This window comes from Gobius niger (genome assembly GCF_951799975.1).
Source record: "Gobius niger genome assembly, chromosome: 7".
In the NCBI taxonomy this organism is placed as follows: domain Eukaryota; kingdom Metazoa; phylum Chordata; class Actinopteri; order Gobiiformes; family Gobiidae; genus Gobius; species Gobius niger.
The window spans coordinates 38,542,032-38,564,955 of record NC_136858.1 but is presented as its reverse complement, the minus strand read 5'-3'; the positions used below and the strand labels follow the sequence as shown (position 1 = coordinate 38,564,955).

General features: G+C 42.0%; 1 protein-coding gene across 1 annotated transcript in view; it reads right to left on the bottom strand.

Moving 5' to 3' along the window:
* The window catches only part of lamb4 (laminin, beta 4), a gene marked incomplete at both ends in the record, with an annotated part of 72,138 nt that overhangs the window by 43,186 nt on the left and 6,028 nt on the right, over positions 1–22,924 (bottom strand). Inside the window, 13 exons of the mRNA XM_079560011.1 lie at positions 68–256; positions 339–464; positions 537–789; positions 2,616–2,692; positions 3,888–3,991; positions 10,249–10,404; positions 13,014–13,202; positions 15,537–15,657; positions 15,755–15,966; positions 16,908–16,971; positions 17,087–17,275; positions 19,761–19,834; positions 19,907–20,042. Coding sequence (XP_079416137.1) covers positions 68–256; positions 339–464; positions 537–789; positions 2,616–2,692; positions 3,888–3,991; positions 10,249–10,404; positions 13,014–13,202; positions 15,537–15,657; positions 15,755–15,966; positions 16,908–16,971; positions 17,087–17,275; positions 19,761–19,834; positions 19,907–20,042 — 1,890 coding nt within the window. The remainder of the gene's footprint in view (positions 1–67; positions 257–338; positions 465–536; positions 790–2,615; positions 2,693–3,887; positions 3,992–10,248; positions 10,405–13,013; positions 13,203–15,536; positions 15,658–15,754; positions 15,967–16,907; positions 16,972–17,086; positions 17,276–19,760; positions 19,835–19,906; positions 20,043–22,924) is intronic.

Below are 22,924 nucleotides of genomic sequence, written 5' to 3'. Positions count from 1 at the left end.
CACTTAATGCGGGTGTTCAGAGGTTAAAGCCGGTCCTCAGATCTAACGCAGAGTCCGCCGCACTCACCTCTGGCTCGTAGCGGATCACCAGCTGATAGTCCATGGACAGAGGCAGGTTTTCCACAGTGAACCTCAGTCCGGACCCGGTCAGAACCCGGACCAGACCCAGCCCGGTCCAGGTGATGGGCAGGCCCGCGTTCCTCTCGCGCGGGATGACCTGCAGGGGGCGCCCTGGCTCCAGTGGGATGGCCCCGTACTGAGGACACATGAACATTACGGTTTGTTCTCTGAGATCCATGAGTTTCTATCATCACAGCAGAGCCTCGCTTTGCACCCACCTGCCTTCTGCGCCGGGCGTTTCGCTTCGTCCTCCGGACCAGAACCACTCGCCCGTTGGAGATCTTGAAGTCGTAGCCCTGCTCTCTGTAGTACTTCTCACACTTAGGCAGGATGACGGGCAGTTGCTGGAAGCAGAGAAAACACAGAAATGGATAATGACAAGTGGACAAATGCTGTAAGTAAACTGTAGGACTCACTATTGGAGCAGGAGGAACGGGAGTCGAAGGAGGAACCGGAACCGGAGGAGTAACGGGAATGGGAGGAGGAACAGGGATCGGAGGAGGAACGGGAGTTGAAATAGGGGGCGGTCTCGATTCCAGCGGAGCGGCGAATTCGGCCTCGTACAGGAAGTAGTCGAGCTGCGGCAGGAAGTAGCCCGGGCGGGGGTCGGCGCAGCGGCGTCCGCTCATGTTGGGCAGACAGTGGCACTGCCCGCTGTCGGCCTCGCACCTGGACAGAGAGCGCTGGACGTCACCCCCACTTTAACCAAGCACATTTTCTCCAGTTCAGCTGTGCCCGAATCTAATCTTTCATACTCGTTTAAGTCTCCGATTTGGCACTTTTTCCAAGAAGCTTTTAGATTTGGATAAAGTTGAACTGGAGAAAATGTGCTCTGTTCAGGTGAGGTTAAAGGATGTTTGACATAGGGCCTCATTTCCTCGTTATCCAGAGTGTTGCTGATTTCTGGAGATATTTTTTTTGTAATTAATGCAGTTCTTATGTTTGAAGAGCTACGTGGTGCGAGGCTAGTGCATGTCTATGGTATCAGCTAGCCTGCATTAAAAACAGTGTGTCCCACTCCACAGAGCACCTGAGTCACTGATAACACCAGACTCACCATATACATGTCTGTGTCCATAGAGTCATGTTTGGAATATAACTGACCTGCATCACATGAATGATCGCATTCTGAGGGACTATTTTCTAGCAGATCACTCCGCCGCTGTTAGCTTATACAACCACAAAGCTGAAGCTGCTCAAATATAAGGTATTTTAACCTCTTTAACTCCCGCCTGAACCGAGAGCAGTTCCTCCAGTTCAGCTTTACCCAAACCCTGTAGGCCAGTGTAACACCTCATTTGAAAGACCTACAAAACTAAATGGATCTTTTTCCTCACGTCAGATTTTTATACCATCACCTTTTTTGTCGGGCAAACATCTAATTTTTGTCAAATTTTCGTGACTTTTTAGTCAAATTTTTCTCTTTTTTTGGTCCATTTTTTGTTCATTTTTTCTCACTTTTTTGTTCATTTTTTCTCAATTTTTTGTCAAAATTTTCTCTCACTTTTGTCACATTTTCATCATTGTTTTCGTCTCAGTTTTGTTGCTATTTTCACACCTTTTTTCCAGAAGCTTTTGGATTGAGGTAAAGCTGGAGAAAATGTGCTCGGTTCAGGTGGGAGCTAAGGGGTTAAATCCAAAATGGTTAAAATTACTCTATCGACACAAACATTTATATAGTTAGTCTGGTGTTATAAGTTTTCTGTTTTTAATGCAGGCTAGCTGATACCATAGAAACGCACTAGCCTCGCACTAGCCTAGCGCCACGAAACTCTTCAAATATAAGAACTGCATGAATTACAAAAAAAAAATCCATAAATCAGCAACACTCTGGATAACGAGGAAATGAGGCCCTATGTCAAACATCCTGAAACATCCCTTTAATATAGAAGCTGCAGTTACACATATGACCTGAGGTGGCAGTAGTGAGTATAAAATGGCCAACTTTCATCTAGATTCTAGCCCTATGACAGTGTGATGCTACATTTTAGGATTAAGTGTTTGGCACATTTTAACCTCTTAACTCCCGCCTGAACCGAGAGGATCTTTTTCCTCACGTCATCAGATTTTTTGTCCATCATTTTTTTGTTGGGTATTCAACTCATTTTTGTAACTTTTTGTCTTTTTTTCATCAATTTCTTATACAATTTTGGTCATTTTTTTGTCATTTTTTGTCAAATTTGAGTGTATTTTCTCCTGTTGGGCTTTACCCAAATCTAAAAGCTTCTTGAAAAAGAGTCAAAATAGCGACAAAAACGAGACATAAACAAGGATGAAAGCACAACAAAAAAGGTGACTAAAACGGAACAAAAAAAATCAAAGTAAAAAATGCAACAAAAACAATGAAAAAAGTAAAAAAGTCACTAAAAAGGTGACGAAAAAGTAGAAAAAATAACAATAAAAATGACATTGTTTGTTCACTCTCAGAAAATGGAGGTTAATAGGAGGTTATTAAGTGTTATAATGTGAATGTTTTGGATTGCTGGTGTACGTACGTGCTGCTGTGAGCTCCTCCGATGTCACAGTCACACGGGATACATCTGGCACCATTGGACAGACCATAGTGACCGTCCTGAAACATCACACACAGTCAGTAAACTCTGAATATACAGCTCTGAAGGAACTCTTTACAGTTTCTCTTTTGTTTCTTAACCTCTTAACTCCCGCCTGAACCGAGAGGATCTTTTTCCTCACGTCATCAGACTTTTTTTCCATCATTTTTGTCACATTTTTTTTTTTTTTGTCAATTTTTTGTCATTTTTTCGTTCATTTTTTATCAATTTTTTATTTTATTTTATTGGTCACATTTTTGACATTTTTCTGTCCATTTTTTGTAATTTTTTCATAATTTTTTCGTCAATTTCTTGTGACATTTTTGTGACATTTTTGCCACTTTTTCATTAATTTTTTGTCACTTTTTTGTCACATTTCCATCATTGTTTTCGTCTCAGTTTTGTTGCTATTTTCACAGCTTTTTTCCAGGAGCTTTTGGATTGGGGTAAAGCCAAACTAGAGAAAATGTGCTCGGTTCAGGTGGGAGTTTAACCTCTTACCACCCGCCAAAACCAAATGCATTCTCTCCTCTTTGCCATTGTCTTTTTATTTCCCTTATGTGTTTTTGCCATTTTTTAATTACTTTTTTGCTGGATTTTTGTCACTTTTTTTAACTGGATTCTTGTCATTCTTTTGCTGGATTTTTGTCATTTTTTTGGTGGATTTTTGTCATTTTTTTGGTGGGTTTTTGTCACTTTTTTGGTGGATTTTTGTCACTTTTTTTGGTGGATTTTTGTCATTTTTTTGGTGGGTTTTTGTCACTTTTTGGTGGATTTTTGTCACTTTTTTTACTGGATTTTTGTCATTTTTTTGGTGGATTTTTGTCACTTTTTTACTGGATTTTTGTCTTTTTCTTAACTGGATTCTTGTCATTTTTCTGCTCGATTTTTGTCACTTTTTTGCTGGATTTTTGTCATTTTTCAGCTGGATTTTTGTCTTTTTTTATTGGATTTTTCTCACTTTTTTTGCTGGATTTTTGTCATTTTTTTAACTGGATTTTTGTCACTTTTTTGCTGGATTTTTGTTGTTTTGTTGTTTTTGTTGTGTTTAAATCCTCATTTTCTTTTTTTCCTTTTTGTCGCTGTTTTGAAGAAGCTTTCAGATTTGGAGAGTTTTAAGAACAGGAGAAAACATGTTCAGGCGGGAGCTCAGAGGTTAAAGCTTTAGATCCATACAGAAAGCAGCCACTAGAGGTCAGTAAAGCGCTAACTCACCACACAGCGATCACAGGAGGGGCCCAGAGCCCGAGGTCCACACTGACAACGTCCTGTCTGAGCATCACAGGGACCAGAGCTGCCCAGAGGGTGACAAGCGCAGGCTACAACAGAGAAGAAACCCTTTACACACACGTTATGATCTGGAGGAGCAGACTTTAGCACCGGCACAGGCTCAGACTCTCGTTTCTAAACTGTTTTATGATCTGGAGGAGCAGACTTTAGCACCGGCACAGGCTCAGACTCTCGTTTCTAAACTGTTTTATGATCTGGAGGAGCAGACTTTAGCACCGGCACAGACTCAGACTCTCGTTTCTAAACTGTTTTATGATCTGGAGGAGCAGACTTTAGCACCGGCACAGGCTCAGACTCTCGTTTCTAAACTGTTTTATGTTCTGGAGGAGCAGACTTTAGCACCGGCAGAGACTCAGACTCTCGTTTCTAAACTGTTTTATGTTCTGGAGGAGCAGACTTTAGCACCGGCACAGGCTCAGACTCTCGTTTCTAAACTGTTTTATGTTCTGGAGAAGCAGACTTTAGCACCGGCACAGGCTCAGACTCTCGTTTCTAAACTGTTTTATGATCTGGAGGAGCAGACTTTAGCACCGGCACAGGCTCAGACTCTCGTTTCTAAACTGTTTTATGATCTGGAGGAGCAGACTTTAGCACCGGCTCAGGCTCAGACTCTCGTTTCTAAACTGTTTTATGTTCTGGAGGAGCAGACTTTAGCACAGGCACAGGCTCAGACTCTCGTTTCTAAACTGTTTTATGATCTGGAGGAGCAGACTTTAGCACCGGCACAGGCTCAGACTCTCGTTTCTAAACTGTTTTATGTTCTGGAGGAGCAGACTTTAGCACCGGCACAGGCTCAGACTCTCGTTTCTAAACTGTTTTATGATCTGGAGGAGCAGACTTTAGCACCGGCACAGGCTCAGACTCTCGTTTCTAAACTGTTTTATGATCTGGAGGAGCAGACTTTAGCACCGGCACAGGCTCAGACTCTCGTTTCTAAACTGTTTTATGTTCTGGAGGAGCAGACTTTAGCACCGGCACAGGCTCAGACTCTCGTTTCTAAACTGTTTTATGTTCTGGAGAAGCAGACTTTAGCACCGGCACAGGCTCAGACTCTCGTTTCTAAACTGTTTTATGATCTGGAGGAGCAGACTTTAGCACAGGCTCAGACTCTCGTTTCTAATCTGTTTTATGTTCTGGAGGAGCAGACTTTAGCACCGGCACAGGCTCAGACTCTCGTTTCTAAACTGTTTTCTGATCTGGAGGAGCAGACTTTAGCACCGGCACAGGCTCAGACTCTCGTTTCTAAACTGTTTTATGATCTGGAGAAGCAGACTTTAGCACCGGCACAGGCTCAGACTCTCGTTTCTAAACTGTTTTATGTTCTGGAGGAGCAGACTTTAGCACCGGCACAGGCTCAGACTCTCGTTTCTAAACTGTTTTATGTTCTGGAGAAGCAGACTTTAGCACAGGCTCAGACTCTCGTTTCTAAACTGTTTTATGTTCTGGAGGAGCAGACTTTAGCACCGGCACAGACTCAGACTCTCGTTTCTAAACTGTTTTATGATCTGGAGAAGCAGACTTTAGCACCGGCACAGGCTCAGACTCTCGTTTCTAAACTGTTTTATGATCTGGAGGAGCAGACTTTAGCACCGGCACAGACTCAGACTCTCGTTTCTAAACTGTTTTATGTTCTGGAGGAGCAGACTTTAGCACCGGCACAGACTCAGACTCTCGTTTACTCGTTTCTAAACTGTTTTATGTTCTGGAGAAGCAGACTTTAGCACCGGCACAGGCTCAGACTCTCGTTTCTAAACTGTTTTATGATCTGGAGGAGCAGACTTTAGCACCGGCACAGACTCAGACTCTCGTTTCTAAACTGTTTTATGTTCTGGAGGAGCAGACTTTAGCACCGGCACAGGCTCAGACTCTCGTTTACTCGTTTCTAAACTGTTTTATGTTCTGGAGGAGCAGACTTTAGCACAGGCACAGGCTCAGACTCTCGTTTCCAAACTGTTTTATGTTCTGGAGGAGCAGACTTTAGCACAGGCACAGGCTCAGACTCTCGTTTCTAAACTGTTTTATGTTCTGGAGGAGCAGACTTTAGCACAGGCTCAGACTCAGACTCTCGTTTCTAAACTGTTTTATGTTCTGGAGGAGCAGACTTTAGCACAGGCACAGGCTCAGACTCTCGTTTCTAAACTGTTTTATGATCTGGAGGAGCAGACTTTAGCACAGGCACAGGCTCAGACTCTCGTTTCTAAACTGTTTTATGATCTGGAGGAGCAGACTTTAGCACCGGCACAGGCTCAGACTCTCGTTTACTCGTTTCTAAACTGTTTTATGTTCTGGAGGAGCAGACTTTAGCACCGGCTCAGACTCTCGTTTCTAAACTGTTTTATGATCTGGAGGAGCAGACTTTAGCACCGGCACAGACTCAGACTCTCGTTTCTAAACTGTTTTATGATCTGGAGGAGCAGACTTTAGCACCGGCACAGGCTCAGACTCTCGTTTCTAAACTGTTTTATGTTCTGGAGGAGCAGACTTTAGCACCGGCACAGGCTCAGACTCTCGTTTCTAAACTGTTTTATGATCTGGAGGAGCAGACTTTAGCACCGGCACAGGCTCAGACTCTCGTTTCTAAACTGTTTTATGATCTGGAGGAGCAGACTTTAGCACTGGCACAGACTCTCGTTTCTAAACTGTTTTATGATCTGGAGGAGCAGACTTTAGCACCGGCACAGGCTCAGACTCTCGTTTCTAAACTGTTTTATGTTCTGGAGGAGCAGACTTTAGCACCGGCACAGGCTCTCGTTTCTAAACTGTTTTATGTTCTGGAGGAGCAGACTTTAGCACTGGCACAGGCTCAGACTCTCGTTTCTAAACTGTTTTATGATCTGGAGGAGCAGACTTTAGCACCGGCACAGGCTCTCGTTTCTAAACTGTTTTATGATCTGGAGGAGCAGACTTTAGCACCGGCACAGGCTCAGACTCTCGTTTCTAAACTGTTTTATGATCTGGAGGAGCAGACTTTAGCACCGGCACAGGCTCAGACTCTCGTTTCTAAACTGTTTTATGTTCTGGAGGAGCAGACTTTAGCACCGGCACAGGCTCTCGTTTCTAAACTGTTTTATGATCTGGAGGAGCAGACTTTAGCACCGGCACAGGCTCAGACTCTCGTTTCTAAACTGTTTTATGATCTGGAGGAGCAGACTTTAGCACCGGCACAGGCTCAGACTCTCGTTTCTAAACTGTTTTATGATCTGGAGAAGCAGACTTTAGCACCGGCACAGGCTCAGACTCTCGTTTCTAAACTGTTTTATGATCTGGAGGAGCAGACTTTAGCACCGGCACAGGCTCGGACTCTCGTTTCTAAACTGTTTTATGTTCTGGAGGAGCAGACTTTAGCACCGGCACAGGCTCAGACTCTCGTTTCTAAACTGTTTTATGATCTGGAGGAGCAGACTTTAGCACCGGCACAGGCTCAGACTCTCGTTTCTAAACTGTTTTATGATCTGGAGGAGCAGACTTTAGCACCGGCACAGGCTCAGACTCTCGTTTCTAAACTGTTTTATGATCTGGAGGAGCAGACTTTAGCACCGGCACAGGCTCAGACTCTCGTTTCTAAACTGTTTTATGATCTGGAGGAGCAGACTTTAGCACCGGCACAGGCTCAGACTCTCGTTTCTAAACTGTTTTATGATCTGGAGAAGCAGACTTTAGCACCGGCACAGACTCTCGTTTCTAAACTGTTTTATGTTCTGGAGAAGCAGACTTTAGCACCGGCACAGGCTCAGACTCTCGTTTCTAAACTGTTTTATGATCTGGAGGAGCAGACTTTAGCACAGGCTCAGACTCTCGTTTCTAAACTGTTTTATGATCTGGAGGAGCAGACTTTAGCACCGGCACAGGCTCAGACTCTCGTTTCTAAACTGTTTTATGATCTGGAGGAGCAGACTTTAGCACCGGCACAGGCTCAGACTCTCGTTTCTAAACTGTTTTATGATCTGGAGGAGCAGACTTTAGCACCGGCACAGGCTCAGACTCTCGTTTCTAAACTGTTTTATGATCTGGAGGAGCAGACTTTAGCACCGGCACAGGCTCAGACTCTCGTTTCTAAACTGTTTTATGATCTGGAGGAGCAGACTTTAGCACCGGCACAGGCTCAGACTCTCGTTTCTAAACTGTTTTATGATCTGGAGGAGCAGACTTTAGCACCGGCACAGGCTCAGACTCTCGTTTCTAAACTGTTTTATGATCTGGAGGAGCAGACTTTAGCACTGGCACAGGCTCGGACTCTCGTTTCTAAACTGTTTTATGTTCTGGAGGAGCAGACTTTAGCACCGGCACAGGCTCAGACTCTCGTTTCTAAACTGTTTTATGTTCTGGAGGAGCAGACTTTAGCACCGGCACAGGCTCAGACTCTCGTTTCTAAACTGTTTTATGATCTGGAGGAGCAGACTTTAGCACCGGCACAGGCTCAGACTCTCGTTTCTAAACTGTTTTATGTTCTGGAGGAGCAGACTTTAGCACCGGCACAGGCTCAGACTCTCGTTTCTAAACTGTTTTATGATCTGGAGGAGCAGACTTTAGCACCGGCACAGGCTCAGACTCTCGTTTCTAAACTGTTTTATGTTCTGGAGGAGCAGACTTTAGCACCGGCACAGGCTCAGACTCTCGTTTCTAAACTGTTTTATGATCTGGAGGAGCAGACTTTAGCACCGGCACAGGCTCAGACTCTCGTTTCTAAACTGTTTTATGTTCTGGAGGAGCAGACTTTAGCACCGGCACAGGCTCTCGTTTCTAAACTGTTTTATGATCTGGAGGAGCAGACTTTAGCACCGGCACAGGCTCAGACTCTCGTTTCTAAACTGTTTTATGATCTGGAGGAGCAGACTTTAGCACCGGCACAGGCTCAGACTCTCGTTTCTAAACTGTTTTATGATCTGGAGGAGCAGACTTTAGCACCGGCACAGGCACAGACTCTCGTTTCTAAACTGTTTTATGTTCTGGAGGAGCAGACTTTAGCACCGGCACAGGCTCAGACTCTCGTTTCTAAACTGTTTTATGTTCTGGAGGAGCAGACTTTAGCACTGGCACAGACTCTCGTTTCTAAACTGTTTTATGATCTGGAGGAGCAGACTTTAGCACCGGCACAGGCTCTCGTTTCTAAACTGTTTTATGATCTGGAGGAGCAGACTTTAGCACCGGCACAGGCTCTCGTTTCTAAACTGTTTTATGATCTGGAGGAGCAGACTTTAGCACCGGCACAGGCTCAGACTCTCGTTTCTAAACTGTTTTATGTTCTGGAGGAGCAGACTTTAGCACCGGCACAGGCTCAGACTCTCGTTTCTAAACTGTTTTATGATCTGGAGGAGCAGACTTTAGCACCGGCACAGGCTCAGACTCTCGTTTCTAAACTGTTTTATGTTCTGGAGGAGCAGACTTTAGCACCGGCACAGGCTCAGACTCTCGTTTCTAAACTGTTTTATGATCTGGAGGAGCAGACTTTAGCACCGGCACAGGCTCAGACTCTCGTTTCTAAACTGTTTTATGTTCTGGAGGAGCAGACTTTAGCACCGGCACAGGCTCAGACTCTCGTTTCTAAACTGTTTTATGATCTGGAGGAGCAGACTTTAGCACCGGCACAGGCTCAGACTCTCGTTTCTAAACTGTTTTATGATCTGGAGGAGCAGACTTTAGCACCGGCACAGGCTCAGACTCTCGTTTCTAAACTGTTTTATGATCTGGAGGAGCAGACTTTAGCACCGGCACAGGCTCAGACTCTCGTTTCTAAACTGTTTTATGATCTGGAGGAGCAGACTTTAGCACCGGCACAGGCTCAGACTCTCGTTTCTAAACTGTTTTATGATCTGGAGGAGCAGACTTTAGCACCGGCACAGGCTCAGACTCTCGTTTCTAAACTGTTTTATGATCTGGAGGAGCAGACTTTAGCACTGGCTCAGACTCTCGTTTCTAAACTGTTTTATGATCTGGAGAAGCAGACTTTAGCACAGGCTCAGACTCTCGTTTCTAAACTGTTTTATGATCTGGAGGAGCAGACTTTAGCACTGGCTCAGACTCTCGTTTCTAAACTGTTTTATGATCTGGAGAAGCAGACTTTAGCACAGGCTCAGACTCTCGTTTCTAAACTGTTTTATGATCTGGAGGAGCAGACTTTAGCACCGGCACAGGCTCAGACTCTCGTTTCTAAACTGTTTTATGATCTGGAGGAGCAGACTTTAGCACCGGCACAGGCTCAGACTCTCGTTTCTAAACTGTTTTCTGTTCTTCTCCTGTGCCTTTGCCCCGGTCGGCTCCTCTACACTCTGCTCTGGTGTCGTCTCACGCTGGCAGCCGAGCGGATCCTCCTGCCTCAGTCCGAAGTGTCCGGGTTTGCAGCGGTCGCAGCGTTGGCCGTCGGCGTTGGCTTTGCACAGACACCGTCCCGTCAGCGCGTCGCACAGACCCCCCGACTCCGAGCCCAGGGGGGAGCAGTCGCAGGCTGAGGGGCAGAGAGGAAGAACGTCATGGAGGACAGGAGGGTTTAGTGTTGGAAAACTACCTGGTCTGTTTCAATAACAACGTCTGCAAGGTTCAAAATGAGGAGAGAGGAAGACATTTGAAAAGTAAACGACGACCCTCCCTCCCCCCTCCCTCCTGACAGGTCACAGGACGGCTCATCCTATTGGTCAAAGTTATGGCACCGGGGATTCTGATTAGTTTCAATCAGACTTTGACTTTACAAATAGATAATTAGGTGTAAGGCAGGAAGATATGAGATAAACACCGCGCTTTGGTCAAGTGCAAAAACTACAGCACGAGCAAAGTGGATCAACAGCAAAGTGTTTTAATCACGCAGCATCGTCTCATTTACATGTCATGTTTTGGGCCTTAAATCTTTAATACAGGTCATTCCAAATGCTCAAACAGGAGCAACAAGCCCAGAAACAGCAACATTCTGTTTTCCAGCTTGAACTAGCTATAGCACCTTTTTGATAAATGACTGTTGTGACCATTATAGTCAGAGTTACTATACTGCAAAAAGTATTTAACTAGATCAGTATAAACATCTCAATTTGAGCACAATAATCCACATGTTAGTTGTTGTGACTGGTTAAGAAGTTGTTGGGCGTTTGTCCCGGATTATTTCACTTGTTCTGAGATGTTTCTGACTCGTTTCGATACATTTCGTCCTTATTTCAGGTCATTTTCTTTGCCAATGGGGAAAGAAAATTGGTCTCATCTCATTGGTGATTTTACTTTCTTATTTCAAGTGAGATTTACCCTAAAACTGGTCTGAAATGTCCTCAAACAAGCAAAGCAAACTCGGTCCGATCAGGAAAAGTGTCTAAATGAGTGAAAACCGACAAAAACAAGAAACATTTCCTCAGTTCAAGTCATTGAAATGTGACAAAAAAATTGATAAAAAATGGACGAAAAAATGACCAAAAATTACAAAAAATGTGATGAAAATTTGACGAAAAAATGACAAAAAACTGACCAAAAAAAATACAAAAAATAACAAAAAAATGACTAAAAAATGACCAAAAAAAATACAAAAAATTGACAAAAAAAATGGAAAAAATGAAAAAAAATAATTAAAAAAAATTAAAAAAAAATGACAAAAAAATGAAAAAAAATGGGGAAAAAATAAAAAAAAATGGAAAAAAAAAATACAAAAAATGACAAAAATGTGATGAAAATTTGACAAAAAAATACACAAAAAAATACAAAAAAATGACAAAAAGTTAAGAAGTTGTTGGGCATTTGTCCCAGATTATTTCACTTGTTCTGAGATGTTTCTGACTCGTTTCGATACATTTCGTCCTTATTTCAGGTCATTTTCTTTGCCAATGGGGAAAGAAAATTGGTCTTATCTCATTGGCAATTTTACTTTCTTATTTCAAGCGAGATTTACCCTAGAACTGGTCTGAAATGTCCTCAAACAAGCAAAGCAAACTCGGTCTGATCAGGAAAAGTGTCTAAATGAGTGAAAACCGCTCAAAACAAGAAACATTTCCTCAATTCAAGTCATTTAAGCCAATGCTTAATATTTACTGTGGCCAATACACAAGACCAGGCTCCTCCCGTCTGAGGACACGCTGAGCTTCAACTAACCGCCAGAAAGTATCGGCTTTCTAAGTCCCAGACAGATCTTTTTTTACACCTCCAGACACGATGGACCCAAACGGCCTGGCCCTTAAACAACAGTTTTATTATTTTTATTTATCTATTTGCATTTGACGCCGGTGACCTGCACATCGACTGTATCCTGACCCGTCATGCTGTTCTGCCTTTAGAAGGGGCTTGGGCAGAACTCTGATATATATATTTATATATATATATATATATATACTAGACTAGACAACATCTCCTTAGCTTCTATCGCGGCTGCGAGCTGAACAGAACTTTAGTTTTCACTGACAAAACCTTTTGGATGAGAGGCGAAACGTTGGAGACTTCAACCACCAGAACAGAAGAGGATTAAACACCTTCATTGAAGATGGAAAACTCCTGTACGACTGAGAGCTTACACAGACATCTCCTTAGCTTTACTAAGTAACAAAATCCACAACATGACCCCATATGTTCAAATCATAAATGAAGTTCATTGATCATATATTGTAATGTTAATATATAAAAAATTACCCAAATGTATTTTAAAGTTACATAATGTAAAGGTCGTTCCAGAATGAGCTCCAAACTGTGGGTTGCCAGATATTACTTTGGTCATGACTTGATTACACACTTCAAGCCAATGCTGACAACTTAAAGGGGCAATATGTAACTTTTAATTCTGACAGAAAGTAGTTTTTTGTGCGTGTTTGACCTTTGACCCAGTGGCTGTGAGTGGTCAGCAGGTCAGCAGGTCAGCAGGTCAGCGTGGCGCCTTTACGTTAGACCACAGTGGTCTCTCCAATGCTCCAGGATCAGTTGTTTTGTAGGTTTTCTGATTTGAGCGTCCGCCGCCAGTGAAAACCTTCCAAACGACTGATCCTGGGGCGCTGGAGAGACCACCGTGAAGGCGCCACGCTGACCACACAGGCGCCGGGTCAGAGAAGGTTAGCTTCAGGTTAATGAGCAGAACGTGTGTGGCGCGTGTGGTCGTACGTATGCAGGCGTCGGGGTCGTCGGGCGCCCTCTGCGGGTCCTGAAAGGTGAAAGGTCGGCAGCGTTCGCACTGGTCTCCCTCGCGGTCGTTCCGGCAGTTCTCACACACGCCTCCGCTCACCCCCCCGGACGCCTCGAAGCGAGCGCCGTCGAAGCGGCACGAGTCCGAGTGCCCGTTACAATCACACCCTGGAAACACACACAGTTACACTCTGGAAACACACACAGTTACACTCACACCCTGGAAACACACCCAGTTACACTCACACCCTGGAAACACACACGAGCTTTGACTTCCAAACAGCCTTGAATATTACGGAAAGTACATTATGAGGATATTTTGTCATTATCCAGGGTTTGTACAGGCAGCAGAAACACTATAGATTTATGGAATTATCATATTTAACCTTTTCACCAATAGGAATGTGGGGAAAGAAAATGTACAGAAAAGTGTAGTTTGACTTTTTCCTCATTTCCCCCTTATTTTCCTCCTATTATTTCCACCAGTTTTCCCTATTTTTGCCCAATTTCTCCCTATTTTTCCACACATTTCTTGACATTGGAGATGAACCCGATGTTGTACATTTGCAGATCTTACACATATTATTGTTCTGTTTTCTGGTTCTAGATGATGAATATTTTAGCATAGGTATTGAAAAAAATATTGTCCGTCAATAACCTTTAGGAGTTACTGCGCGGACGTTTTGCTCCTGTATCATTACGCCTCACAATATAGTCCCCCTTTTTATTTGCTTATAAAATCGACATGTTACATTTCTGTGTAAATATACTTCACATGAAAACACTTCACGTAACTTTATTTAAATAGGGAACACGTGGAAGAGCTTGGTAGCTTCTATCGTGAGCTTTTTTGGAGCTATATGACATGTGGGAGAGGCTGCGTATGTGTGAGCGCACGGACAAAGACCAGACGGGGATATATTAACTTGGCTAAAGTGAGGTAAGAACATATATCAGTATGTAAAAACGGTGGCCTATTCCTTTAAAGAAAATGTACAGAAAAGTATAGTTTAACAGTGGGATGTGTATCGCGTAAGGCTGGGTCTGGTTCAACAATACCTGTCTGGTATCGGGAAAAAAGTTTGAGTTGAGTGTAATCCGGGTAAAAACCGCCCGGTTATTATATAAAATAAATCATATCTAGTCTGTATATCTAGTCTGACCCTAGCGTCTTTGCGTCACTCGGGTCATGACCTTACGCCTGTCACGTGACCGCAGCCAACCAATCGCGTAGCAGTAGAACTCCTTACAAGCTGTTGGGGCTGGTTCCCATTCAGTCGGGTGTGGGACGCACAGCGAGCAGCTGCCACAGTCCTCGTCTACCTTGGGAGTAGGAGCCGGTTGATCGCGTCGTGCCGGAAATATAACGGCTCTTGGCCAGGTTTACCTGCTGTGGTAACCACGGATCCGATGGCGAGCTAATGTTCCTAGCCTTGGAGCGGAAGAACCTCTACATCTCCCAGTTCGGGTAGGAGGCTGTGGAAAGCCTGTTCACCCCACCCTCTCACTCCACACACACACCTGCGTTTTGGACTATAATAGACTCTTGCTGCGCAATTGAACTCTTCTAAACCGCAGCAGCATAAATGAACTGAACAAACTCTATGCGTGAGCTACAACCAGCGTGCCGCTTGTTGTGTGTGTGGCTCAGGTTTCCTTTCTTTCCTTCATATTTTGTTAGGGCGTAAATATATTATTTACTCTGCAGATTGTACATATTGGGTATTACTTCTTTTGTTATTTATGCTTTATATCACCAATACATATATGGTACCATCACCAAAAGAACCCTATGTCTCATGTTAATTATTGGGCCACTACCTCCGAGAGCTGAACCTAGTCTTCAAATCTAGCCAACATCAACATAACCACGGTCTCTGTAGTATTTAGCCTGGGTATATGCTACATGAGCCCAGGAACAGAATTCAAGGAAGGGACTTGGTTGTTTCAGCTCAGATTTTACCTCCATTTTATCCCACAATGTTTTCCCCAATTCTATCTTTTTTTTTTTTTTACAATAAAAAACTTTTTTTTTTTTTTTAAGTGATTTTTGTCACTTTTTTGCTGGATTTTTGTCTTTTTTTTGCTGGATTTTTGTCACTTTTTTCCTGGATTTTTGTCACTTTTTTGCTGGATTTTTGTCACTTTTTTGCTGGATTTTTGTCTTTTTTTGCTGCTCTTTTGTCACTTTTTTGTTGAGTTTTTGTCATTTTGGCGCTTTTTTTGGTCACTTTTTGGCGCTTTTTAAATTTTTGTCCTCATTTTCTTCTAGTTTTTTGTCGCTGTTTTGAAGAAGCTTTTAGATTTGGAGAATTTGAAGAACAGGAGAAAACAGGCGGGAGTTAAGAGGTTAATTCAATTGCTGGATTCAAATTTAATGACATTTATGGCCTGTGGAAATCCTGTTATTTGCTATTACAGACTTGGAATGATTGTGATAAAGCAAAGAAGGCTAGAAACATTTTAATTATATTTCTATTAAAAGGGTAGTAAGGTTTTTACTTCTACAAACAGCCGCGTTGTCTTCTCCTCCCGGCCTCCAGGGGGAGTCGTGGTGGAAGTCTTGGCATCGCTCGCAGTTGTACCCGGCCGTGTTGTGCTGACAGACGCACCGGCCGTGGACCTGAAAGAAGAATCATCAGCACATGAAACACTCTGGCAGAGGAGGAGGCACTCAGGCATCACAGATCTGATCTCTCATCCAGAATAACGGGCCGCACCATCCCCGCCTCGGTGAAGACGTCCCCTCTGCCTCCCGCCGGCGTGCACTGAGCGGCGTGTCCGTTACAGAAGCAGCTGCCCCGAACCACCATCTCGTACAGGGCGTAGTAATACTTGTCCTGAGGATTCCTGCGCTTACGGCCCAACAGAGTGTCTCCCAGAGTGAACAGGCGGGTGAAGTTTATCCTCAGGTTCGTCATCGTGATCAGCGCTGTAGGACAAGATCAAAAAGAGTTTAAAGACAAGAGCAGGGCTGAAGGTGATCTACGTGTGAAGCAAGTTGCACTGGCTCCCTGTAGGGCTGCTCGATTATTGAAAAAATAATAATCACGATTATTTTTGTCATAATTGAAATCACGATTATTCAAACGATTATTTGTTGCCTTTAAAAAATCCATCAAAAAAATGACAAAAATCCAGCAAAAAAAATGACAAAAATCCAGCAAAAAAAAAAAAAGACAAAAATCCATCAAAAAAGTGACAAAAATCCATAAAAAAAAGTGAAAAAATCCAGCAGAAAAAGACAAAAATCCATTAAAAAAAAAAGACAAAAATCCATCAAAAAAGTGACAAAAATCCATCAAAAAAGTGACAAAAATCCATCAAAAAAAAGACAAAAATCCAGCAAAAAAGTGACAAAAATCCATAAAAAAAGTGAAAAAATCCAGCAGAAAAAGACAAAAATCCATTAAAAAAAAAAGACAAAAATCCATCAAAAAAGTGACAAAAATCCATCAAAAAAGTGAAAAAATCCATCAAAAAAGTGACAAAAATCCATTAAAAAAGTGAAAAAAATCCAGCAAAAAAATGACAAAAATCCAGCAAAAAAAAGACACAAATCCATCAAAAAAGTGAAAAAAATCCAGCAGAAAAAATAACAAAAATCCATTAAAAAAATGACAAAAATCCAGTAAAAAAATGACAAAAATCCAGCAAAAAAAGACAAAAATCCAGCAAAAAAGTGACAAAAATCCATCAAAAAAGTGACAAAAATCCAGCAAAAAAAAAGACACAAATCCATCAAAAAAGTGACAAAAATCCAGCAAAAGTGAAAAAAATCCAGCAAAAAAAAGACTAAAAGTCCCAAAGGTCAGAGGTGAGAGGTGAGAGGTTTTCAGCGGTCACAGGCAGAATCAGATCTCTCAGACTCACCCTGTATGTGAGGGGCGTACGGGTCTTCAATGTCAAATATGGGGTCGAGAGCCTTCAGCACCACCTGCACAGGAGACACAGCAACGTCTGAGTCAAAGAGCAGTGGTTCTAGATACACACCAGTGTATAAAGGACTGTGCCAGGCCTGAGAAATGTATCAGAGTTTAAACCGGCGTTACCTCTCCCTCGGTGGAAGGCTCAGACCCCGAGTATCTGCTGTCACAGACCACGTCGTCGATACTGTCCGCCGTCTCTTTGGGAACGTGAGGGAAATAAAGTGAACAGTCCTCGGAGAAATACCGAAACACTTTCCAGGAGCGACCGAAGTCCTGGGACCGCTCCACCAACATGGCCGCCGGGCGGAAGCTCTGCAGAAACAACAGAGGAGGTTTACTCCGATATGACGCTCTGCCTGTTTTCTGCTCACTCTGGCTGTTAGCGGGAGGAACAGTTTGTCCTGCACTATTGTGTGTGCACAAGATAGAGGCCGTTCCTCGACCAAAGCTGTCCTTGCGCCAGGCAGGAGATCAGGCCCAAAGTCTTTGTTTAAAGTATGTTTAACCTCTTAACTCTCGCCTGAACCAAGAGGATCTTTTTCCTCACGTCATCATTTTTTTTCCATAATTTTTTTGTTGGGTATTCAACTCATTTTTGTAATTTTTTTGGTAATTTTTTAGTCATTTTTTGTCAATTTTGTGTAATTTTTTTGTCCATTTTTTATCACATTTTTGTTATTTTTTTGTCACATTTTTGTAATTTTTTCGTCATTTTTTAAATAATTTTTTTGTCATTTTGTGTCACATTTTGTCACATTTTTGATTTTTTTTTGGTCAAATTTTTATCAATTTTTTTTTGTCATTTTTTCATCAATTTTTTCATCAATTTTTTTCATTTTTTGTCAATTTTTTATCACATTTTGTCATTTTTTTTGTCCATTTTTATTAAATTTTTGTCATTTTTTTTTAACAAATTTTAGTCATTTTTTTTATCACATTTTTGTCATTTTTTCATCAACTTTTCGTCCCTTTTTTGTCAATGTTTTCTCACTTTTTTGTCACATTTCCATCTTTGTTTTCGTCTCAGTTTTGTTACTATTTTCACAGCTTTCTTCCAGAAGCTTTTGGATTGGGGTAAAGCCAAACTGGAGAAAATGTGCTCGGTTCAGGTGGGAGTTAAGGGGTTAAAACTTTAACCTGCTCGTGCTTATCCATGTCCCTCTGGGTGCTGATGCGAGCACATGACGGATGAGCCACTGACATCGGCCAAGATCCATCATGTTTATTATTTGGGTGCAGTTTCTCATGTCTCACACTGGTCAGAATCGTCGTGGCTTCAATACGAGTGTGAGATTATAGAGTAATTGTGGAAAATTTTAATTTGGCCCTGATTAAGGCGAGACACTTTAGGTGAAAGTATTGATGTTTCCCGCAGTGGTGGAAGTGGAGATTTGTATCTGTTTTCCTCCCTTTACATCTTAGTTTTCATGTCAGATATAAAAATGATGATGTTTATTTGATGATGTTTTGTCTGCGAGGTGGGGGCGACCCGGAAGTAGAAAGGCCGTCTTTCCCGCGGGTTTTCATTCATAAATATTGACAGATTTGACATCCACGTGTCCTGCTAAGGGGCCCCGTGATGACGCTTTCACCCAAATATGGTGTTTTTCCTCCTACGAGACGCTGGAGCGGAAAAGTGGAAGAACGGGCCGAGCATGAGCACTCGCTACAAAACTTCAGGGCTGGTTTTCTCTGAATGAGAGAAGCCGCACTCGGGCAGAGCCTGAGCCCTTATAGAAGCTCCCACAGACTCCACACTTTACAGGCTGAGACACAACAACATTCTGAAGGTTTTTTCAGAGGGATTTTTTAATATCTAATTCCTAGCCTGATTTATTCAGCTTTGAAACCAAAAAAACAGGCGGGATTTGAGTTTTTACAGATTTTTTCACTGATGATTAGTTTAAACTAAACAAAAATCCAAAATCCCTCTGAAAAAACCTTCTAAATGTTGTTGTGTCTCAGCCTGTAAAGTGTGGAGTCTGTGGGAGCTTCTATAAGGGCTCAGGCTCTGCCCGAGTGCGGCTTCTCTCATTCAGAGAAAACCAGCCCTGAAGTTTTGTAGCGAGTGCGCATGCTCGGCCCGTTCTTCCACTTTTCCGCTCCAGCGTCTCGTAGGAGGAAAAACACCATATTTGGGTGAAAGCGTCATCACGGGGCCCCTTAGCAGGACACGTGGATGTCAAATCTGTCAATATTTATGAATGAAAACCCGCGGGAAAGACGGCCTTTCTACTTCCGGGTCGCCCCCACCTCGCAGACAAAACATCATCAAATAAACATCATCATTTTTATATCTGACATGAAAACTAAGATGTAAAGGGAGGAAAACAGATACAAATCTCCACTTCCACCACTGCGGGAAACATCAATACTTCCACCTAAAGTGTCTCGCCTTAAATGTAAAAAACTTTCCCCACAGACAGATTTCTTTTATCAAATCAATGACAAATGAACTTAAAACTGTAAAAAACTGTATTTATTCCTAGTTGCAGTTTGTGGCCCAGGTCACACTCACTTCACATTTTTGTCACTTTTCTGTTGAATTTTTGTTGAATTTTTGTTGAATTTTTGTCACATTTTTGTTGAGTTTTTGTCACATTTTTGTCACATTTTGGTTGAATTTTTGTCACATTTTTGTCAAGCTTTAAATGAGATTAAACTTTGCAAGAACAGCTTTAGACCTGATTTAGTCCAGGTTTAGACGAGGTTTAAACGTTTAAAATACAGTTCGTTACATGATCGACTCTTCGTGTCTCATCTTTATTAATTTTAGCTCAATAACAATGAGACTTACCTTGAAAGTGAGGACCAGATGACTGAACTGAAACACGGTCTCCAAGTCCAGCTGAACACTGACTTCATGGACTCCTACAGACATGAAGAACATAGTTAATATCCCTGCAGCTTTGGGCTTTAGGCGGGGACTCTCTGCACAGTCACCGTTCACAGACTGCCACCACTTCATCTTGCGCTCGGGTTCGAAGGCGGTGATGACGTTTTCGACGCGGTGACTGTCGGGGTTGGACTGAGGGTCGAACGGCAGCCGCGAGTCACACGAGAAACACTTCTGCTCCTCCTGAAAGACAAAACGCACCATTTAGGAGAAAATATCAGCAAGAGGGTTAAGCAGAGTTTTTTTTATAACCACGTTGTAATGTTGTTCTTTCAAGAAAAACGTCCTTAAATAGTTTTTTGTTTCATTCATGCGTGTTTGAGTAATCCTAAAATAATCCGAGCTGTTTCCCCTATAACGAGGTGAACATGATTAACCTCTTACCACCCGCCTGAACCAAATGCATTCTGTCCTCTTTGGCCATTATATAGGCCTGTGTAACACCTCATTTGAAAGCTAAGACCCACAAAACTGATCTTTTTCCTCACGTTGTTGCTGTGTTGAGTCACCTTTTTTATGTTTTTTTTTTTGTCACATTTTGTTGAATTTTTGTCACTTTTTGGTTGAATTTTTGTCACTTTTTGGTTGAATTTTTGTCACTTTTTGGTTGAATTTTTGTCACTTTTTGGTTGAATTTTTGTCACATTTTTGTTGAGTTTTTGTCACATTTTTGTTGAGTTTTTGTCACTTTGGTTAAATTTTTGTCACATTTTCGTTGAGTTTTTGTCATAGGGCTTTAGGCTGTATACCTGAATGTTTCTGTTTCAGGCAATTAAAGAGTGAGTAAATTAGTTTAACGTGGTCCAAACTCATCCATAACACATTTCTAACGTCCCAATCCTTCACGAGGATTGTGAGCTCCTACAAATTCATGAAATTGATGCAAATGCTACTTAGATGCACAGTATTGTTTTCCCCAATGAGTTTACAATATACTGGATGAGGACAAAACACAGTTTATTCCACTACAAAAAGTACATTTCAAGCCTCGAATTGAGGAAATGTATCTCGTTTGAGCGGTTTCCTGATTGGACCAAGATTACTTTGCTTGTGTGATGATATTTCAGACTGGTTCTAAAGTAATCCTGCTTGAAATAAGAAAGTAAAACTGCCAATGGGATAAGACACATTTTCTTAACCCATTGCCAAAGAAAAGAACCTGAAATCAAGACGAAATGCATCGAAACAAGTTAGAAACACGTCAGAACATGTACAATAATCTAGGGTCAAAAAGCCAACTGTATCTGGACAAGAAAAACGACTCACATTTTGATTATTGTGCTCAAACGGAGACAAATGATGCACAATTTCAGCCAAAATTGCAGCTGAATGTGTTTTAGATTTGAAAAAATTATGCAGGAAAACTAGTTGAGTTTCTAAGTTTTTAACCCCTTAACTCCCGCCTGAACCGAGCACATTTTCTCCAGCTTTACCCCAATCCAAAAGCTTCTGGAAAAAAGGTGTGAAAATAGCAACAAAACTGAGACGAAAACAAGGACGAAAATGTGAAAAAAGTGAGAAAACATTTACAAAAAATGTACTAAAAAATAACAAAAAAATTACAAAAAATTGACAAAAAAGTGAGAAGAATTTGACAAAAAAATGTGAATAATTTGACGAAAAAGTGACAAAAAAGTGAAAAAAAATAAAAAATTTAAATCACAAAAACTGACAAAAAATTGACAAAAATGTGAGAAAATTGTTTTATGAAATAATGGACAAAAAAATGCGAATAATTTGCAGAAAAAGTGACAAAAAATGTACAAAAATGTGACAAAATGAGAAAAAATTGACGAAAAAATTGATGAAAAAGTGAGAAGAATTTGACAAAAAAATGCAAATAATTTGATGAAAAAGTGACAAAAAATGTACAAAAAATGTACAAAAATCTGACAAAAAAGTGAGAAAAATTTTGAAGAAAAAATTCGAATAATTGGACTAAAAAGTGACAAAAAAGTGACAAAAAATGTACAAAAAAATGACAAAAAATTGACAAAAAAGTGAGACTTTTTTTTTTACGAAAAAATGGATGAAAAAGTGAAAAAAATGAAAAAAAAAAATGAGAAGAATTTGACAAAAAAGAGTCGACTGCCCAACAAAAAAAGTGATGAAAAAAATCTGATGACGTGAGGAAAAAGATCCATTTAGATGAGTTTTGTAGATCTTAGCTTTCAAATGAGGCGTTACACTGGCCTACAGGATTTGGGTAAAGCTGAACTGCAGAAAATGCTCTCGGTTCAGGCGGGAGTTCAGAGGTTAAGGAAACCCTGCTCAAGTATAAGCCTGAGTGTAGATTCCGTGGAAAATGCAAAGTTGATTTTACAGCCGAAAACACCTCCTGCCCCCAAACCGTAACGCGAATGGAAACTTCCCCTCAGCTCAGTGTCGAAAGGGGGGAAAAAGATGGATGTGAAGTGAAAAAATGCAGTCACAAAGCCGATTCCTCGGGGTATAGCAAACAGCGTGGGCTCCTCAATGACAGATCAGGACTTGTTTTAGTATGAAAACTCGCACGACGGGCCAGAAATCCTTCACTCAGGAGACGCTTTCACAAAGGGCCCGAACGTGGCCGAGGCGAACGCCGGGTTCAGCCAAAAAAACCCACAGAGGCGCCGGCGTCCGAGAGCGAGGCCGGGGCGAGCGGGCGTTTCGGGGGGTAACGGGAGGAGAGCTCGTTTTGGAGACGGGATTTCACGCGATGATCGAATCTCAAAGGCTGCAATTATTTAGGTTGCACAATGTCTTAAGCAAACAGCCAAATCTCCCGTCTCCATGGCGACTTGTTGTGTGTGAGATCTGCAAACTCGAGAGCACAAGATTCCTGCTTTTGTTTGACTGTTGCCTACGAAAAGGAGGAAGGTTTGTCCCGGTTTAACCTCTTAACCCCCTCACCAAATCTAAAACATGTAATGGCTCATTCGATCACCATTTTGTTGCTTTTTCATCCTTGTTTTCATCACGTTTTTGTTGCTATTTTGACACTATTTTCCAAGAAGCTTTTAGATTTGAGTAAAGGTGGGGGTTAAGAGGTTAAAAAGTCCAGGTGACCAACCAGGGTGGATCTG